The 23,871-nt window shown below is 35.2% G+C and overlaps 1 protein-coding gene across 1 annotated transcript; it reads right to left on the minus strand.

Moving 5' to 3' along the window:
* Positions 1 to 9,288: 9,288 nt before the first annotated feature.
* LOC144444187 (uncharacterized) lies at positions 9,289 to 18,557 on the minus strand. The gene is made up of 3 exons (XM_078133604.1): positions 18,435 to 18,557; positions 9,802 to 10,230; positions 9,289 to 9,434 (listed from the first exon to the last, which is right to left on the minus strand). The coding sequence occupies exons 1-3, from the start codon at positions 18,535 to 18,537 to the stop codon at positions 9,289 to 9,291; spliced, it is 678 nt and encodes a 225-aa protein (XP_077989730.1). The 5' UTR covers positions 18,538 to 18,557.
* Between the last annotated feature and the right edge of the window lie 5,314 nt (positions 18,558 to 23,871).

Raw genomic sequence — 23,871 nt, forward strand, 5'->3', positions numbered from 1 at the left:
TTTGTTTAACTGGAAGATTGTAACGACTGCGTACCAAGATAATCACTTGAACACAGGACGAAAATTGTAATCGTGACAAATTAGATGAAACCAATTTGACTCATATTAATACCTAACCTGCTTGACAATATCATGTAAACAGGTCTAATTGCATTGTTTAGACCGCTCTCAAAAGAGTGCTTGTGAATGAAGATCTGATGGTAATCTTACTGACGTGAGGAGGGCGGAGAACTCCCGATCTGAAGGCGCAAATACCGACATTGGGGGTGTGATATCTTTATTACACGCCAAGTGAAGATTGATACGGTGGGAAGGAAATCTTTATTGAATTTCGCCATTAAGATTTCAAAGCATTTTGTGAAATATCAATTTAGAGATGGGACTACTTTTGCGTGAGCAATCTAAACTTCGCCTACCCGGAAAGTATCCTGATGCTCCCATTTTAAAATGACACGATTGCATGTAGTAAATAATCATAGGCGATGTTTCCGTGTCTGTTCATATATTTCCCAATTCAATTTTGAATAATCGGGTATATGTCACTTGCCACTTTGTTAGGGAGTCTGAATTCGTTCCCTTATTAACCGCTTAAGGTCAAAGTTCATCCATTGATGAAATTAGAGATATAAGGATATGCTCACAAATGATGAACTTAAAGACGCGAGCGTAATGAAATTGCCATATCTATTAAATGCAAACAAAACACTTTAATGAATGAGGACGCCCCCCTACGTCACGCAAGTGTGTGGTGAGAGGGGTCAAAGGTCGATATCCAAAATACCCGAAGTGTTTGAAAGAAGGAGTAAATATAGAGAATCTACAATTAAAGACTTACATTCAATCTATAAGGTATTTCCTCTCTGTAACTTCAAAATTTTATTTTCAAATGATGATAAAGAATTCGAAGTAAAGGTCAAATTTACAGAAACCAGAGCAAAGGAAAATGGAGTGAATAAGAAAATATCATCGGCACAAGGCGAATAATGACATAGAAATTAAAATAAAAACACGATGATGACACAAAAATGGGGTTTATTTGATAATCATGTATAATGCAATAAATATAATGATCTGTCGTCTTTGGCTATAGCCTGTGGCTGATTCACATACATGATGCATCAACGAAATTCGATTATGTACTTGCTTTAAAGCATTACGTGCTTCTCGGATTGAAGATGGATGGAGAACGAGTCTGTGTTTAGTATTTCGGCCGTGGGCAGTCTCATCAACTTACTTAGTGAGTCCCTTTTAGTTCAGCATTCATGTGTTCACTCTTTATGTTATGAGTTGGAGTATTTTTTATCATACCCTATTCATCAAGTAGAAATAACATGTACAACTAACGATTTTTGTAGGTGGATTACAATATGTCACGTTGTTTATTGCTATATTGGTTTAACTAATTTGAAAGTATGTTACAGATGTACAATTTGAAATGGCTAAAACACTGAATACTGTCTCGGTTTAGGAGTTTGCAAGAAATTCTGTTTTCGTTGGCTTTTTGTCACTGATAAGTCTTCAATGCAACATGAGTGTACTTGTAACAACTACGTTGCACTTCTGTGAAGCTTTAGTAATAATAATAATACATTATTCTGGTTTCATATAAAGGGAACAGACAACAGCTGTGAACAAAAGTGTCCATTAACGCTACAATTCAAAGAGAAATAAATGAAAGCCAAACTCTTGTGGATGTTATCGTACAAGTCGGCTTCGATATGAAAAAATACATCTTAAATCTACAATGTGTATTTCTAACAACTAAACCTACATCAACACAAGTCGCCACGATTGATCGTCTGTCTGATTTAATAGCGTGCCCTCTTGAGTCAAAAAGGGGAAATTAATATTCCCAATTGATATAGCTCCCTCTAGCGACAGGAAGACAATTTTGTCTCATTCATCATTGTATTTTAACAACTGCGTGGTTTCTTTTGTAATCAATCAATCAATCAATCGATCGATCGATCGATCGATCGATCGATCGATCAGTCAATCAATCAATCAATCAACCAACCAACCAACCAACCAACCAACCAACCAACCAACCAACCAACCAACCAACCAACCAACCAACCAACCAACCAACCAACCAACCAACCAACCAACCAACCAACCAACCAACCAACCAACCAACCAACCAACCAACCAACCAACCAACCAACCAACCAACCAACCAACCAACCAACCAACCAACCAACCAACCAACCAACCAACCAACCAACCAACCAACCAACCAACCAACCAACCAACCAACCAACCAACCAACCAACCAACCAACCAACCAATCAATCAATCAATCTATCGGCCATTACCGATAACAAAAGTCAGTGTTAAATCTATTCTACCAAATATGATGAGAATTTGAGGAACTGATTAACGAATAAATAAATACTCCAATTTGCGACTTACATTTTGCATTACACACTGTCCCTTTTCCAATCCTCAAGCGAACAATGTTTATAAATACAAAGGCTAGATAATCTAAATCCCTAACAGGCTTGCTCCTCTTGAATTCCTTGCCTATTCTTCTTCATTAGGGGTATGATGAGGAACAGTTATCCAATTCATCTATTATTTAAATTGGCCCAGTAAAGTGTTGAGAACATATAAACTCAACAACTGTTTACGGTAGTTCTATATTATTGCCATTGAATTTATCAAATTGATATCAATTTTGCATAACAAATTATCGTATTATACAACAACAACAACAACAACAACAACAACAACAACAACAACAACAACAACAACAACAGTTTCTATGGATCTCGGGCTTTACCAACTCAACATGACGTCAGATATTAAACTAGAATTTGAATATTTCATCTAAATGTATAAGGTAGAATACACCTCAGGGGCAAATTTTCCTTGCAACCCGAGTTCTTACAATCTCTCCAAACTTTGCAATATGAAAGCTTGTCCCTGCTCGTTTGGAAATAAGGAAAGAAATTCGGTGTTCACCGTCTTGTTACAATCTTTTATTTTCCCATAGAGTTAACACAATAATCAGCAGCCATATTGAGTTTATAAAATGACCTAATAGGGAACTTGCAAACCCGCCATGTTGAATGTTGCATCATGGGAAATGTGATAATAAATACTAACCAAATAGTATTGTAAACAATAATGTTACATTGTTTGTAACCACAAATGATCAATTCATAGTTGCCATGACCATTGTGGGAGGTTTACTTTAATCGGGAGCTCCAGATTAGGTATTGCGATAACCACATATAATCCCATAGTCCTTTGTGTCTGAGGATGCTCAGTCTGGATTGTAAGTTCCCTTTTGTGCTAACGTTTTGACCTCTATTTAAAGGTTTGTATGGTGACCCCTCATTTATTTTCCTTGATTTGAACTGAGAATGGGTTTAAGTTTTCTTGAACAAAGTAGGAGAAACAGTTGAAATTTAATTTATGACGTGTATACTATGTTGATGATAAATACCACATCATGTGTAACATGATGCTGGCTAGGTTATGTGTCATGTTAAACAAACATTTAAAATTTACCAGTATTTTAAAGTTAGTAATCAATGCAGCATTTAGTAAACACTTTTCATCCATTTTGATTATCATAATTTATGTAAAGGGAAAACATAGTCTGTTTATTGTCACATCTCGGTACGGATTTAACATCACAGATGACGTCATCACGATGAAATATACACGTATATCTTATAACCATATATTTATATTAATATCTCCATCAATCAACACTTTATATTCCTAGTTTATTAATGTCATAGTACAAAATACAAACTCCAAAGACATGTAATCTTTTAAATACTGCACACAACTCTTTACAAATATCTTCGTGTTTTCTCTGCATGCAACTTGAATTAAAGGTAGAACTGGTCAGTTTTCAGAATACAGTAAGACTTAAGTATAACATTTGACAATTACAAGCACAGTTTTGCAAATCCTAAAATCTGTCAACTTGGACAGTCATTCTACAAAGTATCCAAACTTACCCTATAGATTAAAGTAGCGTCATCCTCGATCAACTTGATTCTCATCGTCCTTAATTGGTATTACTAGTTGCTGGAAATGATTACCACCATGAGGTATGAGTTTTGTCGGCTACATGACAAATTTCCATAAAGCTTACACAAATTATTTTTTTCAGGAAACATTTCTTATTTTAATCGCATGTAAAGTATTCTCGGTCAAAGATTCAGTTGTTTCTTGTATTACCCCATAGGGAACACCACTCCAGGAAACAGAGACATTTCATCAACTATGGGTTCCGGATAATCGTTTCATGATTTTACATCACCTACAATTACTTATGATTTCATAAAACATCTAGTTGATCTTGTGCCCTTATAGGGTGTCTTAGCTATGGACTATTGCATCATGGGAGTCAGCAGAAATAATGTAGTAAAGTTGCACACTGAATATTCATGAGTCACGATTGCACAGCTCTCATGAATATTCAGTGTGCAACTTGAATACACTACTTCTGCTGACTCCAAAGATGCAGTAGCCCATAGCAAAGATACCTTATAAAGGCATGTGATCAATATGATGTTTCTCAGAAATCGCAAGTAATTGTATGTGATGTAAAATAATGAAATGACTCTCTAGAACAAGTAGTTTATGAAAATGTCTCTATTTCTGGAGTGGCGTTTCCCTTCAGTATTGACACCTGTTGCCAGCGTTATAAAGAATTATTTTTAAAAATTGACTCTGTTAATGAGGGGATCTGAGTTGCATTATCTAAACACAATAATATAACCAACATACGATATAGATTTAACTTAGTTGGTTTCTGCATAGTGTAGAGGAGAATATACAGTTGCATGCATCCCTTACATATTATTAACGAGTAATTGTTGAAAATATCTACACGACCCAAAATGACGTCAGCAGTTAACAATGACAATCGCCTTCACAAACAGTCGTTTATAACCTAAACATGTTTTTACAGAAGACAAAATCAGCGCACCGGCGGTCACGTGCTAAAGAACTAGCTTACATTTTGTATCTTGGTATGAGATGACATGGAAGAAGCGAAATACAGCATTGATTTTGAGGAAATAACTCCAAATATTTCCAAATCGGGATAGATTTTAATAACAACAACTATTTTCACTACTTTTTCATTTTTACTTTTGACAAGGCCTAAGCTGCCAAATACGTTCTGGTAAGTGGGCATCGAAGCTAATGAGTTTTATTCTCATTAGTGAACAGCCTAAGACTGATTTATTTCGACAAATACGTTCATAAATCACTAACCTCATAATTTAAAATCATGAAATAACTACATCCTGTATCACTTCGATGGATTTCCTCGGAAAGATTTCACATATATAAATGAAACAATTTCTCATTCTAAGGTATGTTATTTCCTAATTATAAACATATCCCAGATACCCCTTCAACTTTCATCAAACGAAAGAACGACAAACTACATTGATACTTAGATCACGATAACAGACCTTTCCATCGACAACTTTAACACACCTTTTTACATATACAGCTAAAATGATGTAGGCTTGGTGTTTCACTCATGCATCATGACATTTATTACACACCCTCAGACAACATCTAATGCAAAAGAAACAATTACTTAGGTGCTGTGCACAGTGTGGATGTAGAAGTAGTCATGTTTAACTATTGATTATCAGTTAGAAAATAAACAATTGAAGTCATCATGTCCAGGTGTAATGTTTTCATTAGAAGCCTGTTTTTGTTGCATTGTGAAAGAATAACAATGCTTATCAGTGTTCAATGTGATTGGGCAAAGGATCCTTCTGAGTTTATTGTGTCTCTGTTATTGTTAGTATAGAGTCGAAATATATCTAGCTCTGTGTCAAAAACGTAATATCCCAAGAGTGAAACACCAAACCTACATCATTTTAGCTGTAATTTCCCAAGAGTGAAACACCAAGCCTACATCATTTTAGCTATATGATGCTTCTCCATGCAACTTGAACTTCTGAAAGACCTCTTAACTTGCTATGGAACTATTGTTCCTCCCTCCCTCCCTGTCTGTCTGTCTGTCTGTCTGTCTGTCTGTCTGTCTGTCTGTCTGTCTGTCTGTCTGTCTGTCTGTCTGTCTGTCTGTCTGTCTGTCTGTCTGTCTGTCTGTCTGTCTGTCTGTCTGTCTGTCTGTCTGTCTCTCGCTCGCTCGCTCGGGGAGAAACCAATTAAAGTAAAAACAACATGAGTAACGAATGATGGTTGTATTTCAAACTCATACAGCATCACCTCTGGCAGGCTCTTCTCCTTTGGAATATTTACTTGTGTCGCTCCTCTTCTTTTTGACCTGATGTTTTCTTCGCTTGTAGACTCCAAGGGCAACGACGATGATTAGCAAGATGACACACAAGATAATAATAATACCACCTCCTAAGCCCAGAGGTCCAAACAACTCATCTATAGAAGGGCATGAGTGATAAAAGAAAGGTATTACAGTTCTATCGTCTACTTTTGTAAACTCATTCTGCGTTATATAATATGACAGAACCCCATGACGCATGCGCACAAGTATATATATGGAGTACATACTCCGAGTAGTACATGTCTGGGTATTTGCACGAATGCTTGCAGTGTTCTCTGCGGCCGTACTTTCAAGAGCGTAGTGAGTGGAAGTGTAGCAGAAAACACTGCAAGCACCAGCACTCAAGCGGCATGGGGTTCTGTTATTATTACATATGTTTTCAGAAACAACAAATTTCAACTCCGTAAAAATGACCATGCGATCGATTACGCGCTATATCGTGTAGAACGAACGTTCGAGTCAGATTTACATATAATTTAATAGCATGTTGGTATGCAATGATGTTTTCGGTATTGCACTGCAGTATTCTGTACAAACAAATACCACTTATATTCGCGCGCACCATTGTTAGTAATCGCTGCGAATAATAACTTAAGATTCATGTGTTTATGGCTTCATCTGTGCACATATAAACATTGACGTGTTAAAATGAAACATCCGTTCCTATTTCTCTGACGGGTTTGATTTTAAATCACATACATCCGTTGTTCATTTAAATGTGGGAATCGTTGATGGCGCTGTGCATGTACCCTGTGAAAAGAGTAGTTCTTTCAAATGATAAAACAACTGTTAGTATTTATTTGAGCAATGTTTCACTCAACACTTTAGGTAAAGAGTGATAATAAATGACTTTTGACTTCCATTTGCTCCTAAACCTTCCAACACCACAACTGTAGTGTCTATATATTTATGAATGCAATCATTTAACAATCATTATGCTTTATTGTACACACCTCTTATTAGTGATTTTATGTTAGTTAAAGTGAACCCAGAATTCATCTTGAATATCCATATCATTTTCATTCCATACATAAGAAAGTATGTAGCTAGCTATGTTCTCACTGTGACCTCAAACTGGTGTCCTGAATCAATTTCCGACAGCTTACCTGAGCCGTGTGCAAGTTCAGTGAAAAATCATATGCCAAATTGAAAGACACGAGTTTCTAATAAATTTTATCAAAAACTACCATGATATTATAAATCATTTCTTTCAGGCAGTTTTCAAAAACTAAGATAAACCATCTGAAACCGACAAGCGCCCTCACTGTTGACATGTGCAAGCCTTTAAATTTGCTGTTTATAAGAATTGCACGATTTTTTTTTACCTCTGGCACATAATACTGCATCTTCGTCTTCACCACCAGGGCAGTCCGTGAATACATTACAGACATCTATACCATCTACAGAGATGGCGGTACCATTGACATCGGTAGCGTTACATACAAAACGACAATGTTCATCTGATGAATTGAAATTATGATAGTCATATTAGTATCAACGCTTTCTATAACTCTGTGTAATTACATACTATATATAGGGTGTCAGGCTTTAATGACTTGGTTTATGTAACTCTTTATAATTGCACCCTATGTATAGGTGTCGGGCTGTAATGACTTGGTTTCTGTAACTCTATGTAATTACACCCTATATATAGGGTGTCAGGCTTGAGTGACTTGGTTTCTGTAACTCTTTGTGATAACACCCTAGATATAAGGTATCAGGTTTTACAGTATTAAGCTTGTATTGCATCTAACACGCATTCACAATGCACTTGATTGATGGGTCATGGTTCATGGTCACAATGGGAAAACGTTGATAACCGTAGTAATGAAAGTGAATGACAGGTCAGAGCAAACCTAAGTGGTATTATTGAATTTTTTTTTTTGCTAGTGTTATTTAACAAACTCATAAATTTGCTTATTTAATCTCCTCGTTACACTTGAAAAATTTAAGAACACTTCGTTTGCGAAATGAGAAATAAATTACTTTGATTTGTTACATTCACATTTAGAACTAAAACAAAACATATATTTTATACTGAATTATATATACAACTAAAATGTATACTGCCGAATAAAGTACTTTAAAGGTAAGTGAAAGGTGAATAAAGGCGACTCTGCCCTGTCGTTAGTTATACTAGCGAGCCCTGCCGTTGGTTATACTTGGGAGCCCTGCTGTAATTAGTTACACTAGTGAGCCCTGCTGTTAGTTACGCTAGGGAGCCCTGCTATTAGTTACACTAGGGAGCCATGCTGCTAGCTATACTAGGGAGCTGATGTCAGTTACACTAGGGAGCCCTGCTGTTAGTTATACTCGGGAGCTCCTGCTAGCTATACTAGGGAGCTGATGTCAGTTACACTAGGGAGCCCTGCTGTTAGTTATACTCGGGAGCTACTGCTAGCTATACTAGGGAGCCCTGCTGCTAGCTATATTAGGGAGCTGCTGTCTGTTACACCATAGACCCTCTCTATGGTTACACTAGGGCGATGTATTATTGGAGATGAATACATGTAGTTAAGATCAAACCAGCCTCACTTGTGTTTCCAAGGAAGGCTGGGTCTCCCATGTTTATATCAAGTAATGTGTGGGTATTTCTCACGATTGTAGTTTTTAATTTAGAACCGCTTTCCCTCACTAAGATACAGCGTTCTCATTTGACTTTGACGTATTCTTGAGTATTTTTTTGATGTCAGATCGATGAGGACAACGACCGGTGGTCACACGTGTAGTTTTAAGCCGTAGGCCGCAGTTATGGATATTAAAGGTCGTTGTCCTCACCAGTCAGTCTTCCACAGTATGTGGTGGGGGTATGGACATGAATAGTCGCTCATGGTGACGTCACATAATTAGTTTGGTAATGTCAATGGATAACATAGTCAAACTATGGACTTGCTTATATGTTTAAATTTGCTGGTAGCTTATCGATCAAGGTGGTCGACATTATACGAAATTATGGTGTCAAAAGACACCTTGTAACGTAACCATGACGAGCGCCCTCAACACCCACCTCTTGTAATTGCAAAAGCTTCGTCGTCTTCGTATTCTCCTATGCAATTGCTTACACTGTCACATTTTAAACGTTTGTCTATACACAGGGGATCTTCCACGTCACCGTTTTTCTTGTTACACACGTAACAGTCATCTGTAAATGGGAAGTTACAAAATATAATGCGAAAAAAATTGACATAATTACCAATATCATTTCATACTGATTCGCTATAAAAAAGAAAGAAAGATGTATTGAAAATACGTAGGTCTTAGCATAAAAGAATTTAAAAATGCAAGAAAAATAGCAACTTTTCATATATTTATAAATGATATTCCACAAATTACAGTTAAACTACATAATCTCAGAAAAGGCAAGTTAAATCATAAAATAGTCAATATAAACTGAATTATTTTATTAGACACAAAATAAGGAATGCAATCCAATGGAGCAATACTAGTATAAATGACGTGGTTTACAGATTTCTACATTTTATTCAATTAACAATTGCCATGTATCTCACCTTTTGAAGTATTTGTCATCGGCTTGAACGCCAAGAAAGTCATGTCGAAAGAAATGTTACCCTGGACATGAATGGTGTCGGGAATCAAAATTCTCACATCAACCGCTCTTCCTTCGCTTAAATAAGCCCTGTTGACTTTCTGTTGCTGCGATTCACATATCTTGACATCTTCGTTCAATATTTGCTCTGTTGACGTATCTGAAACTGTAATCTGACCGTTCTCGCAGTCGTCGAGGGCGTTGTTTATCGGAAATGACACGAAATCGTCCATCCACAGCGCCACACTGTTATCTTTCGGTAAGTTAAGCCTGAGAGTACAGTCAGTTTCATCTGGAAGTTCTTTTTTATTGATTCTAAATGTCATTGATCCCGCGAGAGCTTTTATTTCAACTTCCTTCAGATACTCCACACCACATTCATTCATATATACTGGTGAAGAAACAAAACAAAAATAGCTCAGACATATAAAAGTAACGTGGTATTGTGCCATTGGTCTCTGGAAAATAACTGACCATTGAGAAACAAATAGTTAGCTAGGTGATTAATATTAAACAGACTAATATAATCAAATCTGACAATATCAACCTCTCTAATAAAATGATTGCCGGAGTACTTAAAAAACACATTCTCTTGAGTATTTGATATTGCGGGACACTTGTTTGAGCAATGCTAAATTTCAGTCGGCCAAAATGGGAGTAAAGTGTTAAGAAAGTGTCGATATTTAAAATGTTGTACATTGTCTGTTACTAGTTGATTTGGGATTTGCCACCTAAAATTACCTTTACGACATTGACTTTTACCAATGGTCTAATTAAGATATTTGCATAGTGGCTGTATTCTTTGCATAAAGGCAATATCGCAACGATATACCGTGTAGGAACTAGACTACCATACTACCATCACCACCATCATAAGGCCCGCGTGGTTAAACAAGAGTTTACTAATTTATCCCCAGCTGTGTAGTTCAATATAACGTTCTAACATTCCCGGTTTTATGATGATATTTAATGGCTTCGGATGTACATAGACGTTTATACTAGCAAGAATAGGCTTTCCTTGTAAGTTCTCTTAACTATTTGACTCATGTTTTGAAATTTTAAGAACTGATGGACTTGGCCTTTTTTCCTGGACCGAAAACTGTTACTAAGGTGCATTGCAAATATTATTTCAATAATAATTGAGCACGCTTTCACAGCGATTCCCCACAATTGTTCACAGCGTTGTACAACTCGACACAGACCGTTATATATATATATATATATATATATATATATATATATATATATATATATATATATATATATATATATATATATATATATATCATTAAGGGTTTTTTTAGTAAATATCCCCTACTACAGGGTCCCATGTGCCTCATGACTAACCAGTTATATCATGCCAATGTTCTCCATAATGCTATACCCCGATTCTGACTTTCATACTGGCCTAAGTGACCCTTGTCAAATAAATTCAATCATTGTAGTAGACACGGTTCAATAAAATTAATTGATATTTATGAGTAATAAAATCAGGCTTGTGAGTTATCGATATGGCAACAACACATACAATAGTATTCCTGGTAAACAGCGTTCATTTTAATATTAATTGCAAACTCAGTGTGATGTTCTGTCCGTTTTAATTTACACGGAAGTGTTTCCAATTGCTCGCAGGAAAGACATGAATGTTTTGTTGAATAACTACCAAGTCAAGCGTGATTACATTATCAATATTTGATGGTATGTGCGTTTTGTCACCGGGGCCAGCTGAGATTTATTTGACGACGGTGAATAAATACAAGTCACAACGAAGTGTAACCTTGCCACTGTCAATTACGTTATGTAAATATCAATATCAAATATCGCGTTATTATACGATTAACACATCAGGTACAACAATGAAATTATATATATATATATATATATATATATATATATATATATATATATATATATATATATATATATATATATATATATATATATATATATATCGTATACTCTAAGATATACCTTGTCTTACGTGTTATAGAAAGTTTTTTGAAATAGATTTCTATTTTTAGCATTTATAATATTTAAAATGTGTAGTTTTAACATTTTAATAAGCAGGCCAACTTTTGTATTGGCACAGAATGATTGCACGCCTTTCGCCCGTTTCCATATTATACTATAATTATTGTACACGTTATTACATTCCTAATATATAGTTTGACATCAAGTAGATTCTGTATACGATCTACCTTACAATTGAGTTGTGTTTTCTCTTTTATGTGTTCGTATAACTTGTCAATCCCAAGAAAATCTAATTTGTGAACGAATATTATTAAGGTTAAAGGTCGTTGTCAAGACAAATAGCGAGAAGCAGCTGCTATGGACAATGACGCTAAGACTGGAGATTATTGATAGCGATTTGTAGTTCTAACTAGGTGTAGTTTACCAAGGCCTGTTTGTCATCTTTTACAGCTCAGAAATCACATTATGGTTGAATCACTCACAGACAACGATTTTTTTCCGTGACTCAGTGTAACTATCTTGAATCATGGAAAACACTTTTTTCCCCCAAAAGCAACACATCGATCGTAGTTTCTCTACCGTTATTATACTTCTATAGATATGTTCAAGTCATGCAACATTGGTATGGTAATTCAGCGACAGCGGAATTTTACACAAGGGAAGAGTAAAGCGCTTCTATTTCGAACAAAATATCCCTCGTGTGATGTTCACACTCATGAACTTCACATATTATTAGACTTTGTAACGCTAGATATCACTTTATCTAAGGATAAATCGGTCAAACATAAACATCCCGCGTTTACGTATACGGCAAACATTGTCGTCGTCACTGATCATCCAATGCTTCGCGTTATGGATAAATGGGGACAAGCTGCATATTTAAAAGGCACTCGCAGTATTTTACTCACTAAAGCACACTTAACAACCACTTGCAATTGACTGAACTCAAACCTGGTATTAAGATATAACTTATCAATGATCCGATGACGTAATTTATCATACGTATCAAAAAATGTTCAAGAAACCCATACTGTGAATTCAACTGTTCTAACAATGCCAAAGGATACTAGTAATGTTATAGAAAGTCGTATATCGACATTTACATTATACTGGAATGTGGTTTTATTGAAGTATTTTCACGAGAGAGAACAAATTTTATAAACTCGGCTTGTGCCACTTTAACCCAATTTGTAATTAGTTTACCACTAACAGTCAATTTAAATTACCACTTGGAGGCTAGCAAAACATGTATTTGTTCAACACCAGCGTACTTTCAAGTGATGAATGTATATATTAGGGATAATAAAATGCTCAGTGGATTTTTGGTATAAACAGACAATTTTAAAGTCAACGTAGCTGTAGTTTTCACAATTTTTGGTAAATTTTGTCAATCCCAACTGAAACAGTTCCAACCGAGATTAGCTAAATAGTAGACTACTATACTAGTCGTTGATATTAATGCGATTACAGGTACAATTAAAACGAGGATACAATTACTTGCTTTTATGACACTAATCATGTCTGCAAGGTAACTTTGAGCTTTCTACGTGTACATCCAAGTCACTATAGCTGTGAGCACAGAATCTGTTACGTAAAAACACTCCCCAAACCTGTTCAACTATAGCTGCAGTACTATAGTTCTAATTTTGTAGTTCATTAATTACCTACTATGAAAAATCAAAGACCTCTGCAAACCATGTTTAATGTTATACTAAGTGATGGTTTTACGGTCAGTTACCTGTACGTTCAGTTGCAAACGTATCAGTTTTGGCAAACATACAGAAGAAGAAATTGATAAAGCATGATAGCTATCTATCTAGCTATCTATCTATCTATCTATCTATCTATCTATCTATCTATCTATCTATCTATCTATCTATCTATCTATCTATCTATCTATCTATCTATCTATCTATCTATCTATCTATCCATCCATCCATCCATCCATCCATCCATCCATCCATCCATCCATCCATCCATCCATCCATCCATCCATCCATCCATCCATCCATCCATCCAACCATCCATCCATCCATCATCCATCCATCCACCCACCCACCCATCTACCTACCTACATACATACGCACACACATACATACATACATACATACATACATACATACATACATACATACATACATACATACATGCTTTTAAAAAATGACTTGACCTTTGACTATTTACTATTAAATGTTTCAATATCACGCACACTTGCAATTGATGATCAAACAGTTGTCAAGTTATCATATTTAATATGTGTTGTATATTGCATAATAATGCATACAATTCAGAAGCTGTGTATACACAAAATGTGGGTTTTTTGTTTATGTCATGGGCAGGGTATGCTTCATCACCCTTTGGTAATGTGAAATTTCAAGAGCCTTATAGAAATGTTGTGAAATGTCAAAAAATCACCGAAGCATTTCAAACATTGCATGGTATTATTCTATACAGCAAGGCGATGAGCCTTCGTCTGTGACAGGTGCACTTGGTAAGACCTAGTCAGGCAGAAGAAATCTTTCACAACAAACTGTTAAAGGTAATCGTTTCCGAAGTCACGGAAGTGAAACGAACTAAAGTGACATGAATTTAACATGAAACATCTTCATCGACGTTAGCTATAAAGAATAATGAGTAAAAGGAGGTAAAAATGGCACCACACTGACCACGCATTTAACACTGTATTCTCCCATTTACCACTGCATCCACCCATTGACCACTGTATCCACCTAACGATAGCTTTATCCATCGTATCCATCCATCCATGCATTCAACAATGTATTTCGCCAATTTAACACTGTAGTTTACCCATTGAACACTTTATCCACCCTTTGACCCATGTATTTCATCAATTCACCACTTTATCCACCCATCGGGGGGTTGGTTGGGAGGATGGATAAATGGATGGATGGATAAATAGATATATAGATAGATAGATAGATAGATAGATAGATAGATAGATAGATAGATAGATAGATAGATAGATAGATAGATAGATAGATAGATAGATAGATAGATAGATAGATAGATAGATAGATAGAAAGAAAGAAATGGATTTGAAATTACGTGTATTTGTCTTCTGTAAAAGTTCACTGAAGGTTCTACCATTTCAAAATGTGGGAGGAGTGAAGGAGTGAAATTGTACAGTATTTACTACAATAAAACTGAAAATTACCCTTCTCTTCCTTCCTTCACATTATATTGCTTTATTGACTATCTATTTTGATTGTATTTTAATGAACAATGTCATGCTTTATATTGAATAATAATCAATATAATGAATAATGTTATATTTTATATTTGTATCAAATGTCCTGCTAGTTGTAACGATAAATATGCAACAATTTTGTATGTTGATTTCATTGATATAATAATGAATTATGAAACATGATATTACGTAATAATTCTACACGTTTATTTTAACGGTATTTGAATATGGACATTGATTTCCGAGTGCGGCCGTAGTTTCAATTGGTTTGTGTGTATTTAAAAAATTACAATAGTAAAGAAAACAATATCTATTTGTTCATTCCTAATTAAGGGATTTACAGTTGTCTGTATTACAGTGCTTCGTGAGATGACAACCCTCAATCAATATGCCACCAGAATTCTTACATGATGGTTTACACGTTGTTAACCATAGACGGCAAAGTCTGTTGTTTTCTTGATAAACAGGTCGTTACAACTGTTTGCGTGTATCTATAGGATACACAGAAAATCAGGTTCAGTTTATTATCATTAAGGTGGTATACAAATCAGAAATACAATCTTAAAAACTTTTGCTGTTATTTTGTTCAAGAAAACTCAATCAAGTGTGAAACAGAGGGAGAAGTGATGTCCAAATTGAGCCATGCTATAATCCAATATGGCCGCACTCTGAGTTATAGAGGGAACAAGTATTGTCGATTTCCTTGAAAACAAAATGGCGAACCCCCAGTTAGTATTTCAAAGGGGTCGGGAACATCTTTCATATGGCAACGTTTTGAGAAATTTTAAGAACGTTGTTTAATATTTCAGGAAAATCGATCACGAGGCATTTCATTAAGTCACTGAAGATTTCGCATTTTTCTGACAATTGAAACTTTGCAAGGAATTTTTGTCAAACAATCGTCAATATAAGTCCCGGATGTGAAAACTATGTCCATTTATCGGCTGCACTACACAATTCCCGCCAGAAATATCGTCACAAAATTATTTATTTATCCTAATATCATGACGATTTCCATGTTTATGTTAAACAAGAATAATAGATACCGTCCTACTTAATATGATTATTAGTAAAGTTTTGTGTAAAGGGTTAATTATTAATGATTTTATCATGAAAATAATGTATTCATATTTCCTATTACAGTTGTACAGATGTCTGCTATTAAGCTTAGAGAAGTGGCTGACATGCAAATTAAGGTTGCGAAAGAAATATCGAATGTTCATGAGACGATCAGACCACACCCTTTGTATTTATAATATCCTTCTTTACCTGTCAGCAAAATGGTCGAAATAGCACAATTATTAAATTCATTAATTATTCAAAGTGACTCCTACCGTATCTTTTCAATTATTGACACACATCTAGACTACTCATGGGTTCCTATGACATACTGTAATCAAAAGGCCGATGATTGATTGGCGCGAAGACTTATGACAATCCTTGAAAATCGGATATATATATATATTGACTTTTTCCTCAAGTTTATTATTTTTGGACTCTTTGAACACAAGTTCAAATAAATGACACAATTCTTCATATTTAGACTTTCCTATGTAAAGATTCAACGTTTAGTCGATGTCGATGATGTCGCCAGTGCAATGGAGAGCGGCTTGCATCCTGTTTTTATATTTCAGTGACGAACAGCTCATAATTTCGTAAGAATTGACAACACTAACTGTATGTACCACACGTATGTTCTTTAAATTTAAGTTCAGATTTAGATTTAAAAAAAATTAAATCTGTTAGTTTTCTGTGTGGCGCGAATAGAAAACTGATAGCAACATAATTATATTGTATTATTTTATAAGTGATAATACGTATTCAGCAAAATGTACTGATACTAATGAACAGTATTGAAATTAACCATGCCAAACTAATAAAAGAAATGTAACAATATGCTCGAGTTTTGAAATTATAAGTCTATGCATATCTAGACCTTGGCCTTCACCCTTTACAGTGAAGTTCCTGAAGGATTAATTCTATCGCCTCTGAGACGGTTAACTTGACATCCTTTAGCATCAGTGTTGCAGTCAATTTTGAATTCCGATCAGACAACAATGATTCAGTTTGTCATTTAGTGTTAAACACATCATAGCTTTATCCTACAACTCAATTAACCATCGAGGGTCTTCATTTGTGTACTACAGTCTCAATAATAAACTACTGTGATGGCCTTCAATGTTAGTGTGCCAGAGCTATGTCTCAATTAACCATCGAGGGCCTAGTAGTACAGGCTCAATAAACTACTGTAAGGGCTTTCAATATTAGTATGCCAGAACTACTTCTCAATTAACCATCGCAGGTCTTCAATTTGAACAAAGTCAAAGGATAAATGAAGACACACACTAAGTGATGCCATAAACACGATTGAATTGTTGGTGTCATTGTGGAGTCACGATAGGTCGACACGTTTTGCAATTTGTATAAATTGAAGTCTGTCTATCTGTTTATTTTGTCAGATTAATAATATGTGAACGATGACTGCATGGGATTTTTAGTTGGAATCATTGGCGTATTGGCGGGCTTCTGTATGACATCTAGAGGAGACGACAAACGACATTTTATCCATTAGACGTTGGTTTTGTTCTGACGTCACTGTCCATATCTATGAATTGGTCATCATTTCAATATTTTTTTTTTCTAAGTTATGAGATATTATCATTTTCGAGGAGAGAATAGTTAACAGTATTAATGTAAAGTTGTCCGCATGGAAACGTAGTGTGCTCTTTCTATAAAATACTCGTTTCAGCTAGCTACTCATGATCAGTGATTTGGACTCAGTAGTTTGAACTATCCGTAAATGTTGATATACAGTGTGTTTGTAAATTGAAAGCGTAATTAATTTGTCTAACAATTCATTCCATTCCATGAAACAGCTATATCAATATTATTGATAACCGTAATTTAGTAACTAATTAACTTGAACTAAAAACACACTGTTCACCCAAAGTAGTCTGGTCAATTTGTCATAGTTATACTCAACAAATGGGCGAAAATCAAACCACACCGTCGAGGAATTGTAACTCGTTCGCAGAGTAGGAAAGGTCGTGGAAAGTATTAGCCACAACAATATCACTGTTATCCAATATGTCACGTCGCCGTATGTCAAAACAAAACTATATTTGCAATTACATGAAACTCAATAGCATTTGACAGTCGAAAGCAAATTCCGTTGAAGTCATTGGAGAACTGAATATTATAAAATTACTAAAATCAAACAGCGCGGTGTCTTTCAATCTTCGGAAATATTGTTATCTGATATGAATAATATACACAATATATAATAATTTATCTTGTCACTGATCAGATGGTTATTTCTTCTTGCCATTATTTCATCTCACAAAGCCCATCGGCAAAATAGGTTTTTGTATCGTCAGTTTGAATTGAGATATACCAAGCCTGTACTTTCAACTTACCAGATTGATAAAGATGTGGTACCAAAACTGGTGCTGGTTTGGTGTAACTTGCAGTAGAGGCAGCGACGACACAACAAAATACCACCAAATTTAACCCAGCCATCTTCAAGTGGAATCTTAAATTGATAAGATAACGAGATAAAGAAATGACAGCTCTTTTGGCCCGTGTTGTGCGTGACGATCGAATCACTTAGTATGCCACACACGATCCTCTATAGGATATTCATTATTCATGATTCAATCGGGATCCGTCAGCCATTGCGTGTGATTTGAGTTTGTCAATCGCAAGTAGAAAATATACCTTGTAAGCTAACCGTAACACGAAAGGTTAGAAAATTAAGTGGTATGTTGCCTTGAGCACATAAAAAGTAAACGTGAATGTGAACCTGTTAGCGTGTGACATATCACATTTTAGCGTTTAATGGAATAACAATACCTACTTTGTCGCCTCGACACATACTACAATCCGCAAGCAAGTCTCCCTCGATTCACACGTTACAATTCGCAGGAAATGACTTGTCAAACTTTTAAGGTTTGTCAAAATGTGTCTAAGCAAGGAACATTCGTCATTTAGTAAGGTTAAAATATGTAGGATTTATTTCACTGTAATATCATAATTAATAATGCAACATATTAATATAAATTTATTATTACAATGACTCAATATTGCTTGAAGTTTGAATAAACATATCTAAAACCCGATTTTGTTATATCACAACCTTAATAGTCAAATTATAGACTAGCAGTCACTCCAAAATACAAAATAAAATGAATTCTGATATTCTCAAAGTGAGATTTGAAATATATATAAGAACCTGGAAAGGGATTTAATAATATACATCCCTTTTCAAGTTACCGTTCACCGGATCTGTTTGATACAACCCTACATAAACCAATTCTTCACTAAGATACAGTTTGCCTTTAATGAAATAAACCATTTAAAACATACTGTGACTCTAGACATGGACACGCTACGTGGGCACCAATGTTTGATGTCTTCATGGTGACACTTTAGTTTTTAGACAAAATGTCGCAAGAAACTGTACTCACTTAATCTTAGGACAATACAATATAGTTACTTTGGAATGATAAATTGGAAACATATGCGACGTTTCGATCCACCTACTACGGACCTTGATCATGCAGTGATTTAATGATAGCATGAGCAGGTGTTTTTCATTAGAGTCGGTGAACAATAATTTGAAACGGGCTGTAACACATTTCACACATAAACGTGTCCATGGTACAGTTTATTTGGAAACTCAATTTCAATAAAACTGTTCAAAATTATTTGATGGATGCGATGAAACACCGTCTTATTTCAGAAGGGGGGGGGGAGTTACACTCTACGCAGGCCTTATTTGAGTCAGGACGTAATTTCTTGTGTTCTATGGTTCTATGCTATGATTGAGGCAGTGCTTTATTTCCCGCCATTTATCCTTGTTCGTACAACACTGATGGGATTAAAAGATACACAGACAGATTTCATGAAATGTGCACGGCTATGTAAGAATGTGTACTGTCGTCCCGGCGGGAATAGACCAAGTGTTCTACTAAGACTAATTTGAATAATCGACATGACCTCTGCTGTGACGACCCTTGCATTACAATTGAACGCGATGACGTCAAAGTGAAGAGATCACCAAGGTACCTGTCAATTCTCAACATCTTCACCCTGTTCAGCAGAAAGCTTAGTCAGCGGGAAGGACCCGGATGACAGTGAAGTGATGTAATAATCCCTATATTTACCCCTCTAAAGTGAATTTCTTTTTACATACAGTAAAATACCGGATGTTGATAACGGTGCATGTGATTATTAAGGGTTGACCACGCATAAGACTTATGACTAGCTATAGTTCATTAGACTTTTACCATTTTCGAAATAACTTGTCGGATAATTTGTGTTTTCGTGCCAGCTTTCTTAGTTCTGCGAAACGATTACAAGATACACTTTCTTTTTTGAACAGTCAAAATGTCTCACAAAAAAAAGAAAAAACAACTGGTTACAATTAAATCCGAGACTAAAGATTACCTTTACATTTAATTTTTCAAGCGTACCAAACAAATTAAATTAAAAAATAAATATCTTAGAACGTAACACTGTTTCTCTGATTCCCTATTTAAGTAATCTATGCACTCCCTTGAGGTCACACCGACTTTACTCGGGAAGACCTGACTGCTTTTAAACCATCAAATATGGTCACAGAACATATGTTGCAGTGAGTAATTGTGTTCCCGCAGTCGCTTTATTCGCCAATATGGCGTAGTGTAGTCTTCTAATCCGTACCATGGGACGAACATTAAATTTGCTCTTGGTACACAGAATTTGAGTTTAATCACACAGATTCTACGTGTCTCATGTAAAAAATGAAATATTGTCTTGTGATATTGACGGTCAGCAGGAGGTATGGCGTGGAATGTTATCCTTTTTCTGCCAAAGAGATTTGTTCATGTAGTTAGGTGTCCCACGAGACGGGGATACTCTATATATAGCTGAGTGTAAGCTGTTACAGTCATGCTACACCTTGTATCTGTTTCTGAATACATTTTGGATATATATATACCCGAACATACAACGTAAATAACGCTGGGGATTATGTCATGATGTATATAAGCAAAAACGTAATGTATAATCCAATCCGTTAATAATACACAGGAGATTATCCCAGTAATATAAATCTTGTAGTTATCAAACCACCGCAAGATAATATACAAGCAGATTGGGAATGGATTATCCTCTCGCGCACCTCATTCAAAGCGAGGTAAAGCAACCAGTAAAAATTGTGAAAAATGTATGAAAAAATTATGTCGTATTTAGAATATTTAGGGAAAGTACGTACGTACAATACCTAGTTTAAAGCAGAATGTGATTTTGGTCGAATTTCACTGAAAATCAAGTTTCTTGAAACCTCTTCAAATGTAACCATATGTACTAAGCTTTCTTCTGGTCATTTTGAAATAACAAAAGAAATGGGGGGGGGGGGGGTTCCACCATCTTGTTTTCAAAGAAATCGACCATAATTATGAATTATGAAATATCTAGTGATAATATAATATGATAATGTAGCACAGTATTCGGCATCCATATTGGATTCTAAAATGGCTCCATTTTGATATCATCTTGACCTGGATTTCAAAAATATTTACGGTGACCCCTGATTTCTCTCTCTCTCTCTCTCTCTCTCTCTCTCTCTCTCTCTCTCTCTCTCTCTCTCTCTCTCTCTCTCTCTCTCTCTCTCTCTCTCTCTCTCTCTCTCTCTCTCTCTCTCTCTCTCTCTCTCTCTCTCTCTCTTGTTTTTAACTGAGAATGGGTTGGAGTTTTTGTAAATGTAAATGTTTAAACAGTTTCCTTCCGAGGTGCATTTCACTAAGTTTCAATCTCAATTTCAAATTAAATTTCAATCGATAGTAGTCCAGCATATGTTACTTTCAATAATACAATAGAAAGTTGAAACAGAACGACGTCAAAATCTTACTAACAATGTTACAATTTATCATTTAGCGCATACGGCAATAGAAATATTAACAACATTACTACATTGTCTCTGTGTGAGCTATCCGTTGGGCGTCAACAACTTTAAAAAGATTACAGTGTAACAATTGTACTCATTTTTTTATGTCGAACTAGATGATAAACTATATGTAATTGTAACAATGTTACTAAATTTTTGTCGAACAAGACAAAATTGTTTCAGGTTAATTGACTCTCACTGTATATTTCAGCTACATCTGAAAATATTCCCGATTTGCAGTGCAATGGGGAAAATTTAAAAACACACTTACAAGATTAACCCATTTTCATTTTTATTTATTTTTCTTCACAGTGAAAAATACAATATTTAAAAATATGAAAAACGACGTTTTATAACATTGTTCATAAATACATATAAACATTTGAACAAATGCAATTCGATGAAGATTCGATGTATGAACGGTAAATGAATGTTAGCATTATTGAGTGAAACCAGCACCGGAAATTAGTAGTTATAGTCCCTGAGATATTTATCAATACTAGGGAAATTTCGATTTGCTCAAACAGTGACAACTATTCTGGCTTCTTTTGATTATGTTCAGGATGAATCCGGGCATAGATCAACTGTCATAACTCAGTGTAAGATACATCCGGGTACTCACTAATATGCAAAATCTGATACTCACAATAGTAATTAATATATGTATAACAATTATGATGATTATTCATGTGACAGTCTAGTCAGTCTAAATATCTCTTTCATATTGTCATGAGTCAAAAATAACATCACAGATCACGTTTTCAATGGTTAGTTTATGATATTGAAAACATGTCATTGTGTAAGCACCTGTTCTGAGATTTATATTGAGCACCTTGCGAATTGAGACGTTTGCGACAACAGCGCCCTCCACGGGTCATTCAAATCTTAATATAAACACTATCTATAATACAGTACTCCATTTAATACTCCCCTATCTACCCTATTTAAAAGAAGTTTAAATTTTATATTTATAAAGTTATTTGCTAACTCTATTGAAAATTATTTGAGAAATTTAAAATTGTTGTGTACATTATTCTCGAAACAGTTTACTTTTTCAATTCTTTGATACAGTTCTTTGATAGGTCGTTCTAGGGGCACATCCATGATTATTTCATTAATATAAAAATTACTACATTAGCTATATTCCCTTATGAATAAATGTATTATGGCGGCCATACTTAATTCTATGTTTTAATATCGACCCTAATTTTGTTCAATCTGGTGATTTTTTTAAACAACGCCATCTACGGCTGCGTTATAAAAAGATTCAGACGGCGAACCCACGAGTATCGCTATTTGCTGAAACTCGGGAAATTTAATAAAATAAATTGTTCAAAGTTTCCTTCTGACTTTAATTGTCATTGCTAGGTCATTAATTGTGATGTTTAATGTCATTGTGATGGTAATACATGTACACATACATACATACATACATACATACATACATACATACATACATACATACATACATACGCACATACATACATACGCACATACATACATACATACATACATACATACATACATACATACGCACATACATACGCACGCACACACACATACATACACACACACACGCATGCATACATAATATACATACATACATGCATGCATACATACATACATACATACATACATACATACATACATACATACATACACACACACACACACACACACATACATACATACATACATACATACATACATACATACATACACACACACACACACACACACACACACACATACATACATACATACATACATACATACATACATACATACATACATACATACATACATACATACATACATACATACATACATACAAAGATAGCAACAGCCACACATTTTCTGTCAACCCCCCCCCCCCCCCCCACACACACACACATACAACTTATTGAGAGGACTGAATACTGTGA

The sequence above is a fragment of the Glandiceps talaboti genome, chromosome 13 (assembly GCF_964340395.1).
Source record: "Glandiceps talaboti chromosome 13, keGlaTala1.1, whole genome shotgun sequence".
Lineage (NCBI taxonomy): Eukaryota > Metazoa > Hemichordata > Enteropneusta > Spengelidae > Glandiceps > Glandiceps talaboti.

Bases quoted from the DNA above. Each gene is read 5' to 3' on its own strand.
- LOC144444187 (XM_078133604.1), bottom strand. From the start codon at position 18,537: ATGGCTGGGTTAAATTTGGTGGTATTTTGTTGTGTCGTCGCTGCCTCT. The intron at 10,231-18,434 runs GTAAGTTGAAAG...TTTCTTCACCAG, and splicing joins ACCACATCTTTATCAATCTG to TATATATGAATGAATGTGGT. The intron at 9,435-9,801 runs GTGAGATACATG...TCCCATTTACAG, and splicing joins GATGACAAATACTTCAAAAG to ATGACTGTTACGTGTGTAAC.